Below are 20,774 nucleotides of genomic sequence, written 5' to 3'. Positions count from 1 at the left end.
GTAACCAGTACAGCTGGCAGGGCACTGGTTGCATGCATGTCCGCATAGGCACTGCAGCAAGCAGGCACGCTGTCGCATTCTGTACCAATTGGAGTTTCTGGATCAGATTCAAGGGCAAGCCCACGCAGAGCGAATTGCAGTAATCTAGTCTGGAAGTGACCACTGCATGGATCTTGAGTCCTATTCTTCAACAAGTGTGTGTGTGTGCGTGTGTACTCCATCCAACACCCTTCCCCTCCAGTATAAAACTAACCTGCTTCTTGAGTTTTTTCTTTTCCTTTTTACTGAGGTGGGCATAGGGATCATCCTCCTTCTTCTCCTCGTCCTCTTCCTCCTCCTCCTCCTCTGATTGCTACAGTATTTACAGACAAATGTGCATTAGCAAAGTGGCGTCAGGCAGGAAACTCCAAAGCACTTACTACTTGGAAATTATTCCTCAGGACAGGTAGTGTCAAAGTAAGCCTCCTGCCCATTCTCTTACTTCTATCTGGTAGAAAGTCCACAGGGTTCAGCTTTGTGGAACCCATCTGGAATGTCTATAAGGTTGAAAACTGCCTCCACGTAACGTGCTCTAGCTCACCAAGGAATGATGCAGTTGCCAGAATAACATTTTTGTGTAGGTCACAGGCTGAGAAGCCACTAGTTTACCTCCCCCATTGCTTAGCTAATTCAGGGGTCCCCAACTCCTGGGCCATAGACCAGTACTGGTCCGTGGCCTGTTAGCAGCCAGGCCGCAAAGCATAGGTGCCACACCACCCCTTTCATCTGCCTGGGACCCGGGGGGGTTGAAAGAGGCAGTGGGGCCTTGCTTCAAAGCTGCTTCCCTTGCAGGAGAGGCAGCCTTGGAGCGAAGCAGAAAAGCCCCACCACCCCCTTGGCCACCCAGAAGGGGGGGATGAAAAAGGCAACACAATGTTACTTCAAAGCTGCCTCTCCTTGCAGGCGGGCTGGGGGGGCAGCCTGGGGGGGGCAAAAAACCCATTGCTGTCCCCCCTCACCAGTCCATGAAAAATTGCCTTCCACAAAACCAGTCCTGGGTGCCAAAAAGGTTGGGAGCTACTGAGCTAGTCCACACTATGTCCTACACACACTGTCTTGGCAGGAGGCAGATGGGAGTTTTATGGCACAGAGGTATTTGGGTCTCAGTTTTAAGCAGGAGAGTGCAGAAAAAAGCTTTATGGTCCCTATTTGTACAGTATTTTGCATGAACCAACATGTGTGTACATACATTCCCTTGCAAGCACACCTTATTACGGTGGACAGAAGACAGAGGCAGAGAAAGAACACACAGTGGAGCAGTGGAGGCATGCTGAAGTTCATCCCCAAGCGCCCCCCCACCCTCACCTGCATGTATTCAAATGCTATATGAACGGCTCAGTTAAACAGCTGGTGCTGGGTTCAAACTAAGCCATGTCTCCTGACACAGGGAAGGATTCCTTACTGCCTTGCTGCTATGTTTAGATTTCTCTTTGCCCTTTGCAGGTTCCTCCTCATCTTCATCACCGTAGCTGTCATTCTCTTCCTCATCCATTTCTTCGGCTTCCAGAGCTGCAAACTTGTTCTGTGGAACCCAACAAACCAGGAAAAACATTAAAAAGTGATTACCTCAGCCAGTCTGTTGCCCAGCCTCACCAAGACTAAGGTGAGGGGCAGGTTTCCCGCCTTTTTGAGAATCTTCCAGTCTGAGCAACTGTCATTCTCAGGTAGAAAACTCAAGAAGCAGGACTGAGGAATTTTTGTTAAAAAATTCTGTGATTTAGGATATATCATTAAAAACTAGGACTACAAGAGGATTTGGGAAAGAATTAATGAATCATTGCTTTCCAAACAGGGATCATTGCTTTCCAAACATGTGTACCGCTGCCTTGAGTCCAGGCAATAAGGCAGGATAGAAATGTCTTAAACATGTACATATCCATCTTTATCGGATGGTTCTCAATTTGTGGTTGATCTCCCCCACTAAAAGCACAAATAAGTCAGAAGCACACAAGATGGCCAGTTGGACAAAGTGACTGGTGGACAAAGTGAAGAATACGTGTAGTAACATAAGCAAACGCTATGCTGATTTGGAGCTCATCAGCAAGCATGAAAGGAAGCCATTGGGAGTGCCACATAAGAGCGAGAAAAAAAATTAGATTTTGTCTTACAAAAACATAATGGGGATCCTAGTGAAATAATGGGGGCTGGGGGCAGTTGGTAAAGATTTATTACCACTACAAATTTTGGGTTTTTTTTAAAAAATGGAAATTGTAAGCACCACCCTGCCATCATTCTTTCCTCACAACAGGCAAAGATATTTATCTCTTCCACACCCGGTTCCCCAACCTGAGCTGTAGCTGCAATACACCCCAAAATGATGCTCTGTGACAGCTCAAAAGCTATACAAACTATTTAATTTGGAGTTCCTAATACTTTGGGTACACCTTTCAGGGTAAGTTAAAGGTGGTAGATAGTGATGAATGCAGGAGCTCGTTAAAAAAAGGAAAGAAGACAACCTTGCAAGTTCACTGTCTCAGTTTTAAAAGCGCAGCAATATCATAAAAATCTTTGGAAGAAATGTGTTCCTCTTCTTTTTGTTCTTACAGAGCCACCCTTTCTTGTCACATTTCCCTATTTGAAGAGCTGGCCCAATGTGATGACAGAAAAGGCAGCAGAGACTTCAATCGCTCAGGTGCACCTAAAGCTAGCAGTAGTGAGAAACTCAGCAGCAGACCTGACCTATGCTCCACACAGCCTCTAAGGCCGCCAGCACTGCCCCCTCCCGCCCCCAGCTGTGGGCCAGATTTTGGCCTCATCTTCAGGTTCCCATACCTTGGAAGGCATCTTTCCTTTGGCCTTTTCCCCAGCTTCATCAGGTTGAGCAGCCTCTTTCTTTACTGTCTGAAAGAACAGAACGCTGTGAATAAGGCAGAGAAATGCACAAAGGCTGCTATTAGAGGACCATCTCCCCCTTCCCTGCTAGCCTTGGTGGTGGTGGCTCAAGAAGGTGGTGGTGGTGGCTCAAGAAGAGCTGATCAGCTGCTCAGTTCAGCAATCTGATGCCCAGATAAAACACAAATGCAGTTTTTGGGGAAACAAAGGGAAGACCCAATTTTATTGCATGCGTCCAAGATGAAGCAGCCGTTGTGCCAATCTGGCACAAAACCCAGTGAGTCTTTTCCCTATCTACTCATCATCTGATCATAACACTCTTACAGGCCTGAAATCTCCTAGAGGTTCCTTTGCACCTACCTTTGATTTGCCCTTGGGTTTCCTGGCTTCTTCACTGTTTTCCTCTTCCTCCTCCTCATTGTCACTTTCAGCCAGGATGGCAAAGGCGGGGCCTCCTCTCTTAGGCAACAGAGAAAAAAAGAATAACATTGAGATGTACAAAGAGACAGAGTCAAAACCAAACAGCAACACACCAATAAACTGAAATTGAAGGGGAAAGAAAGGGGTGTCCCCTCTCCAAGGCCTCGAACACAAATGAGATTTGAAAAATCCTCAGTTTTTTTAAATCTGTATCTAAAGTTTTCAGCCAAAAGTTCCCCGTGTTTTCTTTCCTTCTGTCACTAGTGGCTCTCTCCTCACAACTGTCAATGGGGGGGGGGGGGAGTTAGAGCTGGATCCTTTGAACTGCACATGGAAGGATTTAATGGAGCAGATTATCTTCCCTTCATCTTGGCCACACAGCCCTTAAACATACAAGAAGATGGGGCAGGGCAGTGAATGCAACAAGACAGAAGAACTGGCAGAGCTCCACAGCACAACCCTCCACTTGCACTTCAGGGAAAGACTGGCACAAAGGAAGGGGAAGATTCCTATACACTTCCCCTCAAACAGTAAGCATCTCCAAAGGCTTAGGGGGTGGGGACTTTTGTGCATCCACATCTTTCGTCTATGTAGCCACTTCTCCATGCTCATGCATGGGGTTTTGTGCTACTCATGACCCATCCACTCCTGACTCCTATTAACAAGCCTGCTCAGCCTACCTGCCAATTCCCCTTGGTTTCTCTACAGCTTAAATACCTTCTGATATGTTTCAGCTTCACTGAAAAACTTCACGCCCTGAATAATGAGTGAATGTAAGAAAATTACATACACTAGTGAGAGAAGTGCATGGTTGAAATCGACATCCATTCATTTATTACATTTCTTTATTTTATCTCCCGGTTTTCTCCCCAGTGCAGACTTAAAAGCACTTTTATTCAGAGCTCAAAGAACCCTGTCATGTGAGAGAATGAAGTTGGAGTCAAGTGGCATCTTTAAGGCCAACAATGTTGGTCATGTGAGAGCTGAGGAGTAAGCGCTAACATGGCTCAGGCATGCAGGTTGCCATAGAAAGACTGTGTGTTCAGACACACAGACTTACCCAAGTCACTACATCTCAGAACAATGTCATTCTTCGCAACAGCAAAGAACAGGAAATAAGTGAGTGAAGATTTTTCCCTCTACATAACAAAAGCCAGGAACCACACCTGCTGTTTTCCTTTGTTCTTCTCATTTTTTCTGCTCTTCCTCTTTATGTCCTCCTCCTCCTCCTCCCCCTGCTAGAAAACACACACAAAGAAAGCCAGGAATACTCACTGTATCTTTTCCTTTTCCCACTAAACTAGCATTAAGAAACACTTCTACCTGTTAGAGCAGTCCTGCATTAGAAATACCTAAGGAGGAATCTTTTGTATCCGAGATTTTAAAAAATGTGTGTGTGTGGGGGGGGAGGGGGTGCAGAATCCATGAACACATGAAGCAGTCTTTTATTGAGTCAGACCATTGGTGTACCAAGGACAGTACTATCTGCTTGCTTCTAAACCAGAGACATTTTCAAACCCTGGCATCCTTTTCACTAGAAATCAAGTACTGACTTTGGAGCTCAATGGACTACAAGGACTTCATTCTCCCAAGTATACTATTTGCAGTCTCTCTCACAACAATATTAAGAGCACCCTCAGTAGGCACAGTGCACCAAAGTGGACCACCATGAATGGGCATCCTCAGCATTTGCCATATGTTTTTGGAATTGCCTTATATTTGGCTGGTCTTTTTTAAAAAAGCATTATTCAGTTCTTTTTAGAAGATGATGATGATATTGGATTTTACCCCACCCTCCACTCCAAATCTCAGTTACAGAGCAGCTTACAATCTCTTTTACCTTCCTCCCCCACATCAGACACCCTGTGAAGTGGGTGGGGCTGAGAGGACTCTCACAGCAGCTGCCCTTTCAAGGACAACTTCTGCCAGAGCTATGGCTGACCCAAGGCCATTCCAGCAGCTGCAAGTGGAGGAGTGGGGAATCAAACCTGGTTCTCCCAAATAGGAGTTCACACACTTAACCACTACACCAAACCTACTCTATCTGGACAGGCTTCTGCCAAGTGGAGATTAAAGCAGTCAGGACAAAGGTGCTGTCAGCTACTGTGCTGTCTACTTGCAGGGTCTCTCCAGGCTTCCCCACTGCCCATTACTGGAGGTCCTTCAAGTGTGAGTGCCATGGATTCAACTGAGACCCTGTTCTATTACTGAGTATGCACTCCTTCCTCCCTTGGCCATTCTAGCCCAGAATTATCAGCTCTGACCAGCAGTGGATCTCCTGAGGAACTTGGACCTAGGAATTTATTATACACAGGGCTTTTTTTGTAGAAAAATCCCAATAGGAACTCATTTGTATATTAGGCCACACCCCCAGACATCACTATTGTTTCACACAGGGCTTTTTTAATAGAAAAAGCCCAGTTTGCATATTGGGCCACACCCCTGACACCAAGCCAGCCGGAGCTGCATTCCTGCTCAAAAAAAGTCCTGATTACAATCTCACAGGAGCTATAGAGCAAAGCCTCTATTTTCTCCACTGGGTGAGGTTTCTCCCTTGGGGAGGGAGGGGAGGAGAGAGAGCTTGCTTTGCCAGGCTCTCTCAATCACACAACACAGCCACTGAGCCAAGCATCTCTTTCTTCTATTGGTGGTGGCTCTGCCCCCTCCTCATCCCCTGGAGAGGGAGGGAAAGAGTCAGAGCTTCCTTTGTTCAGTTCCCTTGATCACATGGGAGAAATACAAAATCTTTAATTGTATTTGTCTGTGTCCTTTATAAAGTTTGTATCTCCACTATCTGGCATTACATTTATGACACACATGGCCCGGCCTGACAAGATCTCATTTGTCAGATCCAGCCCGCATAACAAATGAATTCAACACATCTGACTTAAGGTATGACCAACAACTGCTTTACGTATTGCCACAAACACTAACCTTCTGTTTGTCCTTTGGCTCCTTTTTGTTTGGCTGTTTCTCGTCTTCATCATCAGAAGCTGCCTAAAGAAATGGAGATGGGTTTGAGTGCTATTTCCCTCATTTCTGTCCAGAAAAAAATGCTACAAGAGCAGCTCAGTTTTCTCTCCCTTTACTTCTTAGTCGTTCAGCTCCACCATGTCTGTGGCACAAAGACCTATTGTCCAGAGCTAGAAAAGCCCCTAGCCGTTTGGAATCTACAAATGTGCAGCAGTCAGCTAGGAACTCAAACATTAGTGCTTGGTAAGGGCTGGAGCCTATTAGGAATATTCCTTCCAGCCCTGAAGACAGGCATTCCCTCACTATTCTCACATTCTTTCCCAAGGAAACACAATTTTAGTGACAAACTGTGATGGTTTCTGTTTTTGCTCCCTTTGCATAATTTGTTTGCTTGTCAAAGAGAATTAATGATGATCTAAAGAACACTGAAAATCCCATCCCGTAATTACGGGAGAGAGGGCTGCCCTGCATTAGACAACTGGTTCATCTAGTGCAGCATCCCATTCCCAACAGCAGCCAGCCAGATGATTTGGAGAAATCCACAAGCCAGGCATGCCTTTCACAGGGCTTGTTTTGCAGAAAAAGCCCAGCAGGATCTCATTTGTATATTAGGCCACACCCCCTAACACCAAGCAAGCCGGAACTGCGTTCCTGTGTGTTCCTGCTAAAAAAAAAAACCCCTGCCTTTCCTGTGATTTCGTCCCCCAGCAAGTGGCACACAGACATGCGGTGTACCCCCTTCTGAGCCTTCTGTTCAGCCACTCCCTTGATGCTGAGCCCCCCCCGACCCCACCCTCCACTTTCAAGCATTTTACTAGACAAAGCACAAACATTTTAACTGAATGAATTCCATACATGATAGCTTGCCTCTAAGATAGAATATGCTTCCTTTTGCATGCCTGCTTTTGTCTCTGCAAGGGTCTGTTGTAAACGACTGATCTTGCACTAATAGGAGCGCGCTCTGCTATGGAGGCTATCCAGCATACACAGAACTCATTCATAGAATCCAAGTCTGTGTCTGCAGCCACACGGACTAGAACCCTCCTGTTCTCACAATGGAAGCAGAGATTGAGTACTGTGCATATATAATTCCTCTGCTCATGTATCCAAAGATTTCTAAGCCATGAGACATACAAAAAATATTCTTCTTGTGGTGCCTGTGACCACCCCAACCCTCTACAAGCTCCCCACTCACAGCCACTGCTCCAAATGGCTGCTTGCCAGATTCCGCAGTGCACCTCACCTTGTTGATCTTATTCTTGTCAGGTTTGATAGGCTTGGGTGCTTCATCTTCTTCCTCGCTCTGCTCCTGGCTCAAGGCGGCAAACAAGTTCCCTCCCTAAAGATAACCGAGAGAGCAAATGGCAGCCAACAGACAATGCATGCCAGTACCATACAGATAACTACTTAGCACACGTTTATCCTCCTGTCCTACCATCCCCTAAAAAGTTCAGGGAAGCACACACAGTTCTCTCCTCCATTTTATCCTCGTGCTGTAGGTTATGCTGAGAGAGAAGAGACTGGTTGAAGACAAGTGGGGCTTAGAACCAGGGTCTCCCCAGTCCTAGGCCCACACTCCAGCCGCCACACAACTGCTTACAGTGTGTATCAAGAAGCCTGCTGAAGGGACTGCAAGTGGCTCTCAGAGTTGATCATCTAAAGGAGCCAGAAGAGTGTGACTTCCTGGCTGTCCAGCAAGAAAACCATTTCACCATGGACTGGTTAAAACATAATCATGTTAACTGATGCATTCTTCCATCTTGTAACTTGCTTAGAAAGCTTTTTAGCAAGAAAAGCGCATGTAACAGAACTGCTGCTAGACTACCACAAAACTTCTTCTCCCCCCCCCCGCCCATGACTGAAAAAACCTTTATAAGGTCAACCATCACAAGGTCATCATGACAACCATAAGGACCCTAAGAGCCTAACAACATTGTTATAAATGCCTGTTTTTTTCTCTTATTTTTATGTATTAAATCATTAGGTAATATAAACAATTTTTTAAGCCTGAGGAAGAAGGGGCCAGGCAATGTGAGCTGCCAAGCACCACTCTGCTCACTCAGGTGGCACTTTCTAAAGAGATGCACAGTGGTTACACTTTGTAAAGTTCTGCGACAGCTTTGGGCGTCTGAGATTTTGATTGCCCTTGGGCTCTGGCTTAGTGTGCTGCTTCTGCTGAGAATGGCCTGTAGCAATTTCCCTCCCAACCGAGGTAACTTCCAAAGCCCAAGAACTCACCTTCTTTTTCTTACTAGCTTTGACAATGGGGGCAGACACTGGAAGAGAAACAAGTTGTGATTGACTATGCTGGAAAGGAAGATAAGGATCAAAGGTCACAGTCAAGATTCCCATATGCCATGCAGACAAGGCCTCCAAGTTTTTATAAGCCATGCAAAAGGGCAACTCTCCACAGATGTACTTCCCCCTAGCAATTGAAGCACCTGAGGAACCAGTTTATTAACAGCCCTAAAGAACATCACAGATTGCCTAGCCAGGTCAGACCAAGGGTCTGGCTAGTCTAGCCCTGTGCCCATCAGTGGCTGGCCAAATACCACAGAAAGTTCACAAGATGGTCACAGTATGATATCTACTTATGCAGCCTCAGAGCTGGAAGGGAAGAAGAGATTGGATTTATATCCTGCCCCTCACTCAGAGTGGCTTACAATTTCCTTCCCTTCCTCTCCCAACAGCAGAAACCCTGTGAGGTAGATGGGGCTGAAAGAGTTCTGAGAGAACTGCTGTTGAGCAGAACAGCTCTGAGAGAACGTGTGACTGGCCCAAGGTCACCTAGCAGCTGCATGTGGAGGAGTGGGGAATTAAACCTGGTTCTCCCAGATTAGGATCCTCTTGGACTCTATACCAAATTGGTTCTCCACAATGCCATCTAGTCCAATCTCCTACCAACACAGGAACACAGGGATTCAGGGGTTGGCCTTGCAATGGCTTTCCTCCTTTCTCTGTGGTTAGGGACAAAGGGTGGTGATCAGGGGACAATCGTCCCAGAGGCATCTGCTTAATTGTGGGGTGCCTCAGAGGGCGGTGCTTTCCCCGATGCTGTTCAATATCTACAAGCGCCCCCTTGCCCAGATTGTCAGGAGATTTGGGCTGGGTTGCCATCAGTACGCGGATGACACCCAGCTTTATCTGCTGATGGATGGCCGGCTTGCCTCCGCCCCAGAAAAACTGGCCCCGGCGCTACAAGCCATGGTGGAGTGACTCAGGTTGAGTCGTCTGAAGCTGAATCCAACGAAGACAGAAGTCCTCTGTCTGAGTCGGGGTGGCCTGGGAAAGGAAATCCCTCTACCAGCCTTTGATGGGGCGCCACTGATATCGGCGCCTAAAGTCAAGAGCTTAGGGGTACTACTGGAGCCCACATTAGCTATGGAGGCCCAGATAGCAGCCACTGCGAGATCCGCCTTTTTCCATCTTAGGCGGGCATGACAGCTGGTCCCCTTCCTAGAGCACAGTGACTTAGCAACAGTGATTCATGCAATGATCACCTCGAGACTAGACTACTGTAATGCGCTCTACATGGGGCTGCCCATGTCCCGAATCTGGAAGCTGCAGCTGGTGCAGAATGCAGCAGCCAAACTGCTATTGGGTCTCTCTATTCGGGACCATATACAGCTGGGGCTGCCAATAGTATTCTGGATTCGCTACAAGGTGCTGGTTATTACTTTTAAAGCCCTATATGGCTGAGGACCTGTCTACCTTAGGGACCGTCTCTCCCCATATATTCCCCAGAGGGTACTTAGACCTGGATCACAAAATCTATTAGAAATCCCCGGGCCGAGGGAGGCGAGATTAAAGGCTACCAGAGAAAAAGCCTTCTCTATTGCGGCCCCCCACTGGTGGAACCAATTCCCAGACGATGTTAGAACCTTGCAGGACCTTGCCCAATTCCGCAAGGCCTGCAAAACAACATTATTTCGAATGGCCTTCAACCAAAGTACATAGATGCCCAACATTGTGGCATGGAATTTAGCACCAAAACTGTTGTTTTAAAATTGTATTAATAATTTAAAATTGCAAATTGTTTAATTTTAACTGATATTATTGCAATTGTTTTTATTGTTTCATTGTTGATATTCAGTGTTGTTAGCCGCCCTGAGCCTGCTCCGGCGGGGAAGGCGGGATATAAATACGAAAAATAAATAAACTACAACTGTAATATCCCCAACAAGTGGGTATTCAATTGATATTTTAAAAACTCCAACAACAACAACAAAATTCACCACTGCATGAAGATCTGACAGCCATCCCATTTTCCCCTCCATATCATCTGTGATTATAGAGGCTTCACGCTACACCTCAAACCCACTGTCATTTATAAAAGAATTATTGCTGACCTGACCTCTACATACAGCAGAATGAGCCAGCAGAGTGCTGAGGGGTCAGAAGAGACTGCAGCACCCTTGACTGTAGGGGAGGGATTACATTTTTCAAAGTTTCTTCGTGTTAATAATTCTCAATGAAGAAAACACTGGTATAGCATCTAAAGGTCCCCGAGGTTATAATCTGTCTCCCTGAGATACTAAAGGTATTTGCAGAACGGGGTTTTTTTCCTTACATGATCAATAACAATGTGACCCTCCCCACCTGCAGTCAGAAGTGGTACAGCCCAGACTTAGGCCTCAGGATTCAGTCACATTCTGCCACAGCTGTAAAAGCCCAGGCCTCAGATGTGCAATGCAAATCCTGCTCATAAGGAGACTCAGACCTCTGAGGGGAAAGGAGGAACGGACAGAAAAGCTCACAGAGAAACCCACAAAAATCCATGCCTCCAACCTTCATTTTCCTCATCACTGGCTTGAGCCGAAAGCTTCTTGAGCCTCTCAATCAGCTGGCTCTCTTCCTCATCTTCTTCCACCTCTTTTTTCTTTCGATCCTTTTTCTTATCTCGTCTCTTTTTTTGCTGTTGAAGCCACACACAAATTTTAAGAGAAAAGAAGGCATATGGATAAATTTTAGTGGCTCAGCAAAACACAGTCTGGGTTGTTTTCAGAGCTGCTGTGGCTCACCTGAGTGCCTTCCATCAACAAGGCCCTTCAATCAGTAACAAGCACGGTGGATTTTTTTTAAGATACTCACCTGCTGCTGTTGTTCCTTTTCCTTCTCGGCCACTTGCTCCTCACTGGTGTGCTTCTCCTCCACAGCCAACTCTTCAAAGAACTTGAGAGGCAGGGGAAAAAGTGTTAAGTAGTTACAGAGTAAAATGCAAATATGGTAACTTTGTTTGTCCACCACCCTGGCCTTATCCAAGTTATCCATGATCCTTTGCCCTCCTTCTTTCCGAAGCCACACACGTTTACTATTTTTAAGTCGTGTAATGCTGTTCTACATTCTGAGGGCCAACGTGGTACGGCAGAATGGCATTTTAAACCACCTTAGAATTCTCATTTGTGAAATTTTATTCGGTAGGGGCTTACGGGGATAAACGAGCTACAAGTTGCAAAGTACTCTGGGTACTCTGAAAAGTACTATGGATGTGATTCATAACTGTTGCAGAGTCCCAAACATCTCCAAGTACTCAGTGACAACACTGCAGCACCTCTGAGGGAGATCACGAGGGTGAACAGCAGGAGTCAAGACAGCCACCAGATTAATGCACCTTAAACCTCTCTTCAGTCCAAACAACTGTTTTGAATAGGATGGAACTGAATCTTACCGATTTTTTTGTCTTTTTATCCTTCTTCCCCTTCTTTACCACTTTATCTGAAAGAAAGAATTGGGAAATGTCTGAGAATATTGGCTTTCCCAAAAAAACACTAACACTAGGCTTCCTGTAGCGCTATGCCTGTCACACAACACACACACAGAGATCTTTCCTCCCTGCCATGGAGGCTGAGAGCCAGAACCCAAGCCTAAAAATAAAGCACATATTATTCTATGCCTGAACACCTTATTTACTACTGTAACAATTATGAATTATGTTTTACCATGCTGCTCAGTACATCCCAAAGGAGCTTGCAATAAAATAAAGGACAATTTTAAAATGGTACACTAAACTGCTTCTAATGCCAACTCTAACAGCCACCTATAGTCCAAAGGCATCCTGAAAAACAAATCTATCACAGAAAGGTTCTAGTCCATGAAATTTTATATTAGCCAAGCTGCTAATGGAAGCTATTTGTGGTGCAGCAACAGCCTGGAGGAAAAAAATGAACTCATCTTGATTTCAATTATAATAAGGCCCCTTCCTGCCTATATGGACAAAGTCCTCTCTTGTCACAGGCAAATATGCAACAAGCCTGCTTTCCCACCTTAGTAAACCCCGAAGTGTTACGTTTGGCAGGTCTTGGTGGAGGGGGGGGATCCCTACAAAGAGTACTCCGAAATGGAGACCTGCTCCTAATATAAGCTGACATCACTGAAGTCAGTCACATTCAGAAAATGACTCCTCCTAAAGACTTCAGAAAAAGGGACTTCTTAAAGTACAATAGGATTATTTAGTTCTTTAACATTAGCACTTCAACTGAATGTTCCTAGTGATGCTCTCTCAAGATCTATTAGTTATACATCCTGTTTCCATCATCGCTATACTGCTTCATTCTGGACTAGCTGCAATTCATGGAAAAGTCTTCAAGGGCATCCCCAGACAAGTCACATTACAGTACTTGAGTCGAGGCACCTCTGACATGTTCAGAAGCGGGGAGCAACTGACATACTAGCCAAAGCTCCAAAAAACCATTCCTTGCCAAAACTGCCACTTGGTCATTTCAGTCCACTCTTGCATATTAGATACAACCTGCTGGGGGATTCATGGCCTCAAACCTGACACCACAAAGACAGACACATTCAATAACCATTCCACAGTGCTGCTTTCACATTGCCACTTCTTCTCCTTCCCCATCTTTTAATATCTTCAGGGTGCATGTTTGAGAAAAACTGGCCATGTTGGATTATTTTCACTGGGACACAGCAGAAAGGAGTGCCAGCCATAATTTCTCCAGAGGCTCAGAAAATCCCCCAGAAGCAAAGCAAAAACATCCTTTTGTGAGGGGAATTCCCACCCCCCACCCAAAAAACTAACAATCTTTAAAATAACGTATACCAGGTACAGATAACTGGTTAAAAAACTACACAAATATGATATACTATTTAATATAAATTTTTCATTTTTATCCTGCCCTTTCTCCAAAGATCTTACTGGGGGTAAATCTTTCTCCCCTCATCTGTTTGATGCCAGTTTGGTGCAGTAGTTGAAGCCATTTTGGTGTAGAGGTTAAGTGCATGGACTCTAATCTGGGAGAACTGAGTTTGATTCCTCACTCCTTCACATGCACCTGCTGGTGTGATCTTGGCCCAGTCACAAGTTCTCTCAGAACTGTTCTCTCAAGAGCTCTCTCAAGCTCTCACAGCCCCAGTTACTTCACAAGGTGTGTGTTGTGGGGAGGGGGAGAGAAAGGAGTCTGTAAGCAGCTCAGAGACTCTGAGAGAAGGGTGGGATATAAATCCAATCTCTTCTCGTCTTCTTATCTTCCCAATAGCTCTGTAAGGGGAGGGACCTGGTCCATCATTCTAACTGCTAAACAACACTGGCTTTTTTAAACAGCCAGAGTATAATGACTTCCAAAAGTTCAAGCAGGGACAGCTTTTCTAAAACTAAAGCAGAATAGATTATTTTTCTTTCAGTCCACCCCAGTTTCCTAAATAGCTAATATGGACAGGCAGATATGGGAGTTGGGTGCTAGGCTTGAATCTGGGAGACCTAAGTTTTAATTTCCACTTCGCAGTGGAAGCTTGGCCCAATTGTTCTGTCATAGCCTGACCAACCTCACAGGTTTGCTTTTATTGTGAGGATAAAATCAAGAAGGGGCGAACAGTGTTGTTAAGCCAATTTGGGTCCCCACTGAAGAGAGAAACGGTATAGATATCTAAATAAATGAATGAAAAGGCATGAGCAGGTCACTTTTTTTCCAGCTGAAAAGCTCCTGTATCTTTCATAGTTGCACAGCAAGCAGAAATTCAACTTTCAAGCCTTTCTTCACTCACCACCCTGCAGGGGAAAAGTGGCATTGTCCCAATTCCTGTCAAGCTAGTAAACATAGTCCAGAAAAATAAAGAAGACAGCCATACGAAATGTCTACCAAGAACAGTTTTAGTCACTCAGTTATGAAACATCCTACTTCTTTCAAGGACTCGACCCAACCTCAATTAACTGAACTCATAGCCCAATTCCTTTCATCTTACTCAGCCCAAACTCCAATCTCTTGCCACCTTCACCCCAGCCAGTTTCCCTGCACAGGGCAGTTCAAATAGCCTCTTCACCTCCTAGCCTATAGATAAATACTCCCTTTTACCAGGATTCCTGAGACTTCTGAATAAGCTACATGGCAAGCAGAACTTTAACAGACAAATCTTTTACCAGCAGGGATTTTTGCCTCTCACAAGGTTAGTAAATGCCCAGGAAGCTTATGGGAAAATATCCAGATTTATTTGGCAATGCTAAAACTACAAGAATGGGTGTTTGAGCTCAGCTCAGTTCAGTTCCCTTTTGTAAACAATGCCCCCCCCCAAAAAAAATATTTTGCCCCAAGAATCTGCAAATGGGCATAAGTGGTTTGACGGTCTCTTAGGTGAATGCCCGACTGCTAAGAGTAGGTGTCAGGATAATAATGTCAAAAAACAAAAAACCATGTCCAAAATACGGAACAGTTATCATTAGGGTTGCCAACAGTCAGAGGCCTTTTAACAGATTCAAGGCAGGCAGGCAGGAAGGGAATGAGGGTTGGAAGACAAGAGACCCTTAGGGGCAAGGGAGCTAAAGATCTGGGTCAAAGAGATGGATTGCCTAAAGGCAAGGGTGTCCAGGGAAGCAGGACCAATGCAACAGGAAGAGCAAGGCAGCATGGAGGTGGGAAACACAGGAAGTAAAAGAGTGGGACAGGAACCTTGGCAAAGGACAGTAGTGGACTCTTGGCAGAAAGGGAGACAGAAAGGCAGAGAAGCTTTAGGAGCTGTGGAACCAAAAGGCTGAACCGATGTGCATCAGCTGAATTGCACATAAGGAATGGAAGTTGGAACCCCACCAGAGAATATCTCTGGCTACAAATTTCTAAGATGACAATCTTCTTGTGTCCCACCTAGATCTTATTCTGAGAGTGTATTCATTTAAAAATAAAATCCTGTGTGTATTTGGGTTGAGCAGTCAAGTTCCTTCGAATGTGAATTCAGAAAGCAGGTTGGGTTTATCAGTTTTATTGCATATGCTCCTAGGGAAAAAAGAAGAGAAACAAACCAAAAGGGCAGAAACAAACTAATTCAACTTTATAAAGACACAGATGGAAGATCATGTAAAGCATATAGGCTCTTAAGAAACGGATCACCCCTCTTCCACTCACAGTGTCCTGACTTGGATCTCTTCTATCCATCATTAAAGGAGCATTTCTGAGATTATGTGAAGAGCCTATTCCTACCTTTGGCCAATAAGTGGATTTGAGACAAGGAAAACTTGAGGCTTTTCCACATCACATCTGGGACTCCATCTCAAAAACCACTCCCCTTTTCCCATTGCCAAGAACTATTGGTGTGATCAGAGGAAAAGGAGGAGGAAGGCCTGGATACAGATCTCACACAGAACTCCCTCTTCAAGTGCTTTTTCAGCAAAATAAAACAGGTGCCTAATGTGTAGAGATGCTGACACCTCTCTCGGAGCCATGTTTGAGAAAGAAAAGCAGGGTTAAAATATTATACATTATTACTTTACAGCATGAGCATACACGTTCCTTTATGGAATAAACAACGTAAGAACTATAAGTCCCTCCCCCCCAAAAAAACACACAGGACTTTAGAAGAAGACAAAAACAGGGCGGTGGGGGGGTCAGCATAAGCAGATCATCTCCTACGTACTTTGAGCTTTGCTAGGATTTTTCTGCCCCCTTCCTACGAATGCAGATGGTTACAAAAGCCATGGGGTGACACTGAATCTGAAATAACTAAGTCAAATATAAGAGAGAAGAGTGATTGCACCAAACCTCACGCCTTCTTTCCCATCAGGCCCCAAGATTTCCTCCCACCTCTTTCCAAGTGGCCTTTAAACATCCCCAGGTCCTCCCTTCCCCCACATCGCGCTGACCAGCCCGGTTCAATTCTCCTTTGTTCCTACCTCCAGACCCCTCCCGGGGGACGCTCTTCTCTTCCTCGTCCCCGATCCATTCTTCCTGGTGCTGCTGTTGTTTTCCTCCCTTGGGCATGGCTGAGCAATCGACCTCTTCCGTCCCCACAGCCGCCACTTACTCTGGTGACTCTGCCGCTTCCCTGCAGTCTTGGCTCCACACATGCATCCTTCTAGCCCACTGCGCCTGCGCGCAGAGGTGACACGGCAATGACTCTTCCGAAGCTCGCATCATAGAGATGCAAGGTACTTTTTTGCAGTCTGCATGGGGAGGAGTAATGCATTCAAGGGATCAGGAAGCTTCAGTGTCCTAGAGCGGAACGAAAAAAATCATAGAGATCCGGAAGCGTGGCACAGATTGTCGATACGTGCTTTTGAATGAATAGGCATGTGTCTCCCACCCCCGAGACTTCTCATGAGTTTTCCTGTAAGGGTAAAACAAAGTAGGAGTCAAGTTTCACCTTTAAGACCAACAAAGTTTTATTCAAAATGTAAGCTTTAGTGTGTTAAAGCTTAGATTCTGAATAAAACTTTGTTGGTCTTAAAGGTGAGACTTGACTCCTACTTTGTTCTACTGCTTCAGACCAACACGGCTGCCCTCTTAGATCTTCCTGTAGGGGTAGTTGTGTAGTAGCGTCGAAATTAAACAGTTCAGGGGCATGCCCACGAAAGCTTATGCCCAGAATGAAACGGAAGAAGTATTAGTGCCCATGAAAGCTTAGATTAGTTGCTTCGGACCAACACAGCTACCCACCGGAATTTATTCCAGTATAAACTTTCCTGTATTGGGAGTGCAGTTCACTTCATCAGATACATCAAGTGATCGTCTATCACACAGATATGCTAATCCCTAAAATTACATGCAAATACAGAATTGGAGATATGCTATAAAAACAGGACAGTATGAAAGCAAGATGCGATAATAAGAATATACAATTAATTTCCTGCAATCCTGCCATGTTTACTCATAAATCCAATTGTATTCTGTGGGGCTTACTCTAAGGCAATACTCCATCTAAGCTGTGGAGTCTTGTGAGCAGAAATTCCACTTTGTGAGCTAGTGGCATTAAAGTTGTGAGCTACTGCATAAATTAGTTTGCTCTGGAGACATTTTTCCTGAGCTAAGACAAAAATGTGTAAACTGGAGGCTAAAAAACTGTGAGTTAGTTCACACTAACTCAGCTTAGAGGGAACATTGCTCCAAAGTAAGCATTTTTAGGATTGCAATCATAGTGGGTGAGGACCTATAATAGTAATGGGGTAGGGTTGCCAGTTCTAGGTTGGGAAATACCTGGAAATTTGTGGGTGGGGCATAATGCCTGGAGTACACCTTCCAAAGCTACCATGTCCTCCAGTTGAACTGATGCGTTTCCTGAAGATCAGTTGTCATAGTGGGAGATCTCTAGCCACCTCCTGGAAGTTGGTAACACTACATGGGGATTCCTGTATATAAGAAAGGCCTAGAGCAGTATGCAGACATGCTTTGGGAGGTTTAGGTGACGATACATCAAAACGAGGTTTATTTATTTATTTAGAATTTATATCCCGCCCTTCCCACGAGTGGCTCAGGTTAACCCTGCAGCAAATTGGATACGGGCAGTTTTAGTTTATTAAAGAGTTTATCAATTTGGGATAGAACAGGCCTCAGTTTCAGTGGGAGCTCACAGGAGCGCAGCTCCTGAACCTTTCTGAGAGTTCCACCTCCTCCTTCTGAGAGTTCTACCTCTGTGTCCATTGAATAGTATGAGCAGCTGCATAACAATCCCTGGATGAGCTCCACCACCTATTTTTCTACAAAATGACCCCTGGGATAGAAGATTATAATTAATGTAAACCTGAGTAACATCTTAGACTTGTTGGAGCAGAGTGTTTTATTTGTTGCAATCAAATAACATAGAAGCCATGTAGTACCACCATTTTACCACAAGAACAAATTCCAGCATGAGACCCATGTTCATCCAGTACAGCAAATGTCATAGTTACTGTGGCATAAGTTTTTGTAGAAGAAACCTGATGAACTCTTAAGGTGCCTTTTTGTTCTTACTATGACAGCACCTCAGAAATGCAGTAGAGTTACTGAAAAATTGAAATCGCTAAACAAAGCTCTCTTAAATAGGTGCAGCCAGCTCTTATTACTGTTTACTCAGAACTAAGCCTATGTACACTGTCTGGTTTCCAATTTTAGAATTCCTACAAGAAAGATGAGACACCTGCTGTTATAGAAGCTCTTCATTTATGGTAAATGTATGTAGTTATTTACTTGTAAAAATAAGTCTGACAACAGTTACATGGAAAAGTATTTATTTGTTAATATTGTTAAATAATATATAAGTTTGTATTGCTACATAACAAAATGACCAATAAAAATTATTGGAAAAAAAGAAGTAAGCTTATGCACTTCACTTCCGAGTAAATATCACCATCTTCAAGTACTAGAAGGGCTGTCATATTAGAAGATGGTGCAAAGTTGTTTTCTGTGGTCCCAGAAGGTTGGACCAGAATCAATGGGTTGAAATTAAATCAAAAGAGATTTCGGCTAAACATTAGGAAAAACTTTTTGACAGAGCAGTTCCTCAGAGGAACAGGCTTCCTCCAAAGGTGGTGGGCTCTCCTTCCTTGGAGGTTTTTAAACTGAGGCTAGATGGTCATCCAATAGCAATGCTGATTCTGTGAATTTAGGCAGATCATGAGAGGAAGGACTGGAAGGGTTACATCAGTGCTTAGATCTTGTGGCTCTTTCTTACAGCATTTTTTCTCCAGGCCAATTTGGCCAGGGATCCTGGAGGGTTTGGGGTTTTTTTGGCCATTTTCTGGGTGTGGAGCGGGTGTCACTGGGGATGTGTGGGGAAAGGTATTTGTGAATTTCCTGTACATTATGCAGGGGGTTGGACTAGATGAGGTCCCTTCCAACTCTATGGTTCTATAATTTTCAGCTTAGTAGAGAGGTTCTATTGAACTCAGTAGCACTTCTCCTTTATTATCACCCATTTCCCATGGAGCTCAGGGTGGCCCCTCTCTCTTTTTTATCATCACAACCCTGTAAGGTAGGTTTTGATGGAGAATGACTGGCCCAAGGTCACCCAGTGAGTTTCATAGCAGAGGGTGATTGGGACCCAAGTTTCTTTAGCCATAGTCTGGCAGTCTGATCAGTACACCACACTATGATTTATTCTTGTGTGTGTGTGTGCGCGCGTGTATGTCTGGAGTCATGGCAACTTTTGTTGAGCCTTACTGGGGTGAGGACATTCAGAAAAGTGGCTTGATACAGCCTACCTCTGTCTCCCGGTCCTGGTATTCCAAGAAGGCCTCCAGCTCCAGGTATTTGCCAGGGTTGGCCCTGATTCTTAACAAACACATCTAGGATGAGTTGGCTGCATTGGCCTTGTGTGTGCTTAATTCTCCTGCCCATAGGATCAAGCCAGAGCTAATCTGGTCAGACAACTGCCTGAAAACATATTTTTCCATGCCCCTGCCCTTGTTGAATAATCAACTTGATCAAGAATTCTGTGACAACTCAAAAGCTGACCTGAAGAAGTGTGCTCGCACACGAAATCTCATACTTTGAATAAAACTTTGTTGGTCTTAAAGGCGCCTCTGGACTCTAAAATTATTTAATTACAGATTCACATGTTTAGCTGTGTTGGTCTGAAGCAACAGAATAAAGTTAAAAGTCCAGTAGTGCCTTTAAGACCAGCAAAGTTTGTACAAACACACACATTATATTTGAAGAAGTGTGTGTGTACACACAAAAGCTTATACCTTGAATTGTTGGTCTTAAAGGTACTACTGTGCTCTAACTTTATTCTGTTACTTCATTATAGAGTGACTGAGACATTTGAAATTATCTCTTGTAAAGCCTGGCGAGTGTCAAATCAACTCCTGTACCGTTTTCCAATCGATCACTGAAATAGCTATTGCATGTTTGTGATGACGGCGCCTTCCCGGTACTTTCGTTGTACACCTGGCGGCATTCAAGGGCCCCAGCCCTTTCAAACAGCTGGAGAGAACAAGCCATTCCAGCGCTGGAGGCTGGGCCGAATCTGGTGGTTTGGTTAAGCCTCCCTCATAAGGAGGTCTATACTGCAATTTTATTCAGAATTAAACCCAGCAATTTCCAAGGAATTTAGACTGGAGTCATTCTGCGAAGCGCTGCACTACTTCACTAACCTCTAAGCACCCCTCCCCTCAAATGGTACAAGCTGACCCTTGTGAATGTCTCCCCCCGTGCCCTCTGAATGGTACAGTTCACAAACGTCCTTCCAAGAATGCAGCGTTCTACTCCCTTCCCACGTCTTTTCATTGATCCCCAATGGTTTCGGCCAGCTACCCCTCTCCCTCAAATTTAGTGGTTTCTTCCGCCCTGCACGTCACGACCCCGCAATCTTGAGCTGGC

At 44.8% G+C, this 20,774-nt stretch overlaps 1 protein-coding gene across 1 annotated transcript in view; it reads right to left on the bottom strand.

Annotated features, from left to right (window-relative positions):
- ABCF1 (ATP binding cassette subfamily F member 1) overlaps window positions 1-16,761 on the bottom strand; it is a 43,047-nt gene extending 26,286 nt beyond the window's left edge. Inside the window, exons 1-12 of the mRNA XM_060239201.1 lie at window positions 16,373-16,761; window positions 11,933-11,979; window positions 11,356-11,436; window positions 11,053-11,179; window positions 8,503-8,540; window positions 7,508-7,603; window positions 6,226-6,288; window positions 4,458-4,529; window positions 3,232-3,330; window positions 2,812-2,880; window positions 1,442-1,561; window positions 254-352 (exon numbers count right to left, since the gene is read on the bottom strand). Of these exons, the coding sequence (XP_060095184.1) occupies window positions 254-352; window positions 1,442-1,561; window positions 2,812-2,880; window positions 3,232-3,330; window positions 4,458-4,529; window positions 6,226-6,288; window positions 7,508-7,603; window positions 8,503-8,540; window positions 11,053-11,179; window positions 11,356-11,436; window positions 11,933-11,979; window positions 16,373-16,460 (999 nt within the window). The 5' untranslated portion in view covers window positions 16,461-16,761. The remainder of the gene's footprint in view (window positions 1-253; window positions 353-1,441; window positions 1,562-2,811; window positions 2,881-3,231; window positions 3,331-4,457; window positions 4,530-6,225; window positions 6,289-7,507; window positions 7,604-8,502; window positions 8,541-11,052; window positions 11,180-11,355; window positions 11,437-11,932; window positions 11,980-16,372) is intronic.
- Between the last annotated feature and the right edge of the window lie 4,013 nt (window positions 16,762-20,774).

Source organism: Heteronotia binoei, chromosome 5 (genome assembly GCF_032191835.1).
Source record: "Heteronotia binoei isolate CCM8104 ecotype False Entrance Well chromosome 5, APGP_CSIRO_Hbin_v1, whole genome shotgun sequence".
Lineage (NCBI taxonomy): Eukaryota > Metazoa > Chordata > Lepidosauria > Squamata > Gekkonidae > Heteronotia > Heteronotia binoei.
This window is presented reverse-complemented; position numbering and strand designations above follow the sequence as displayed.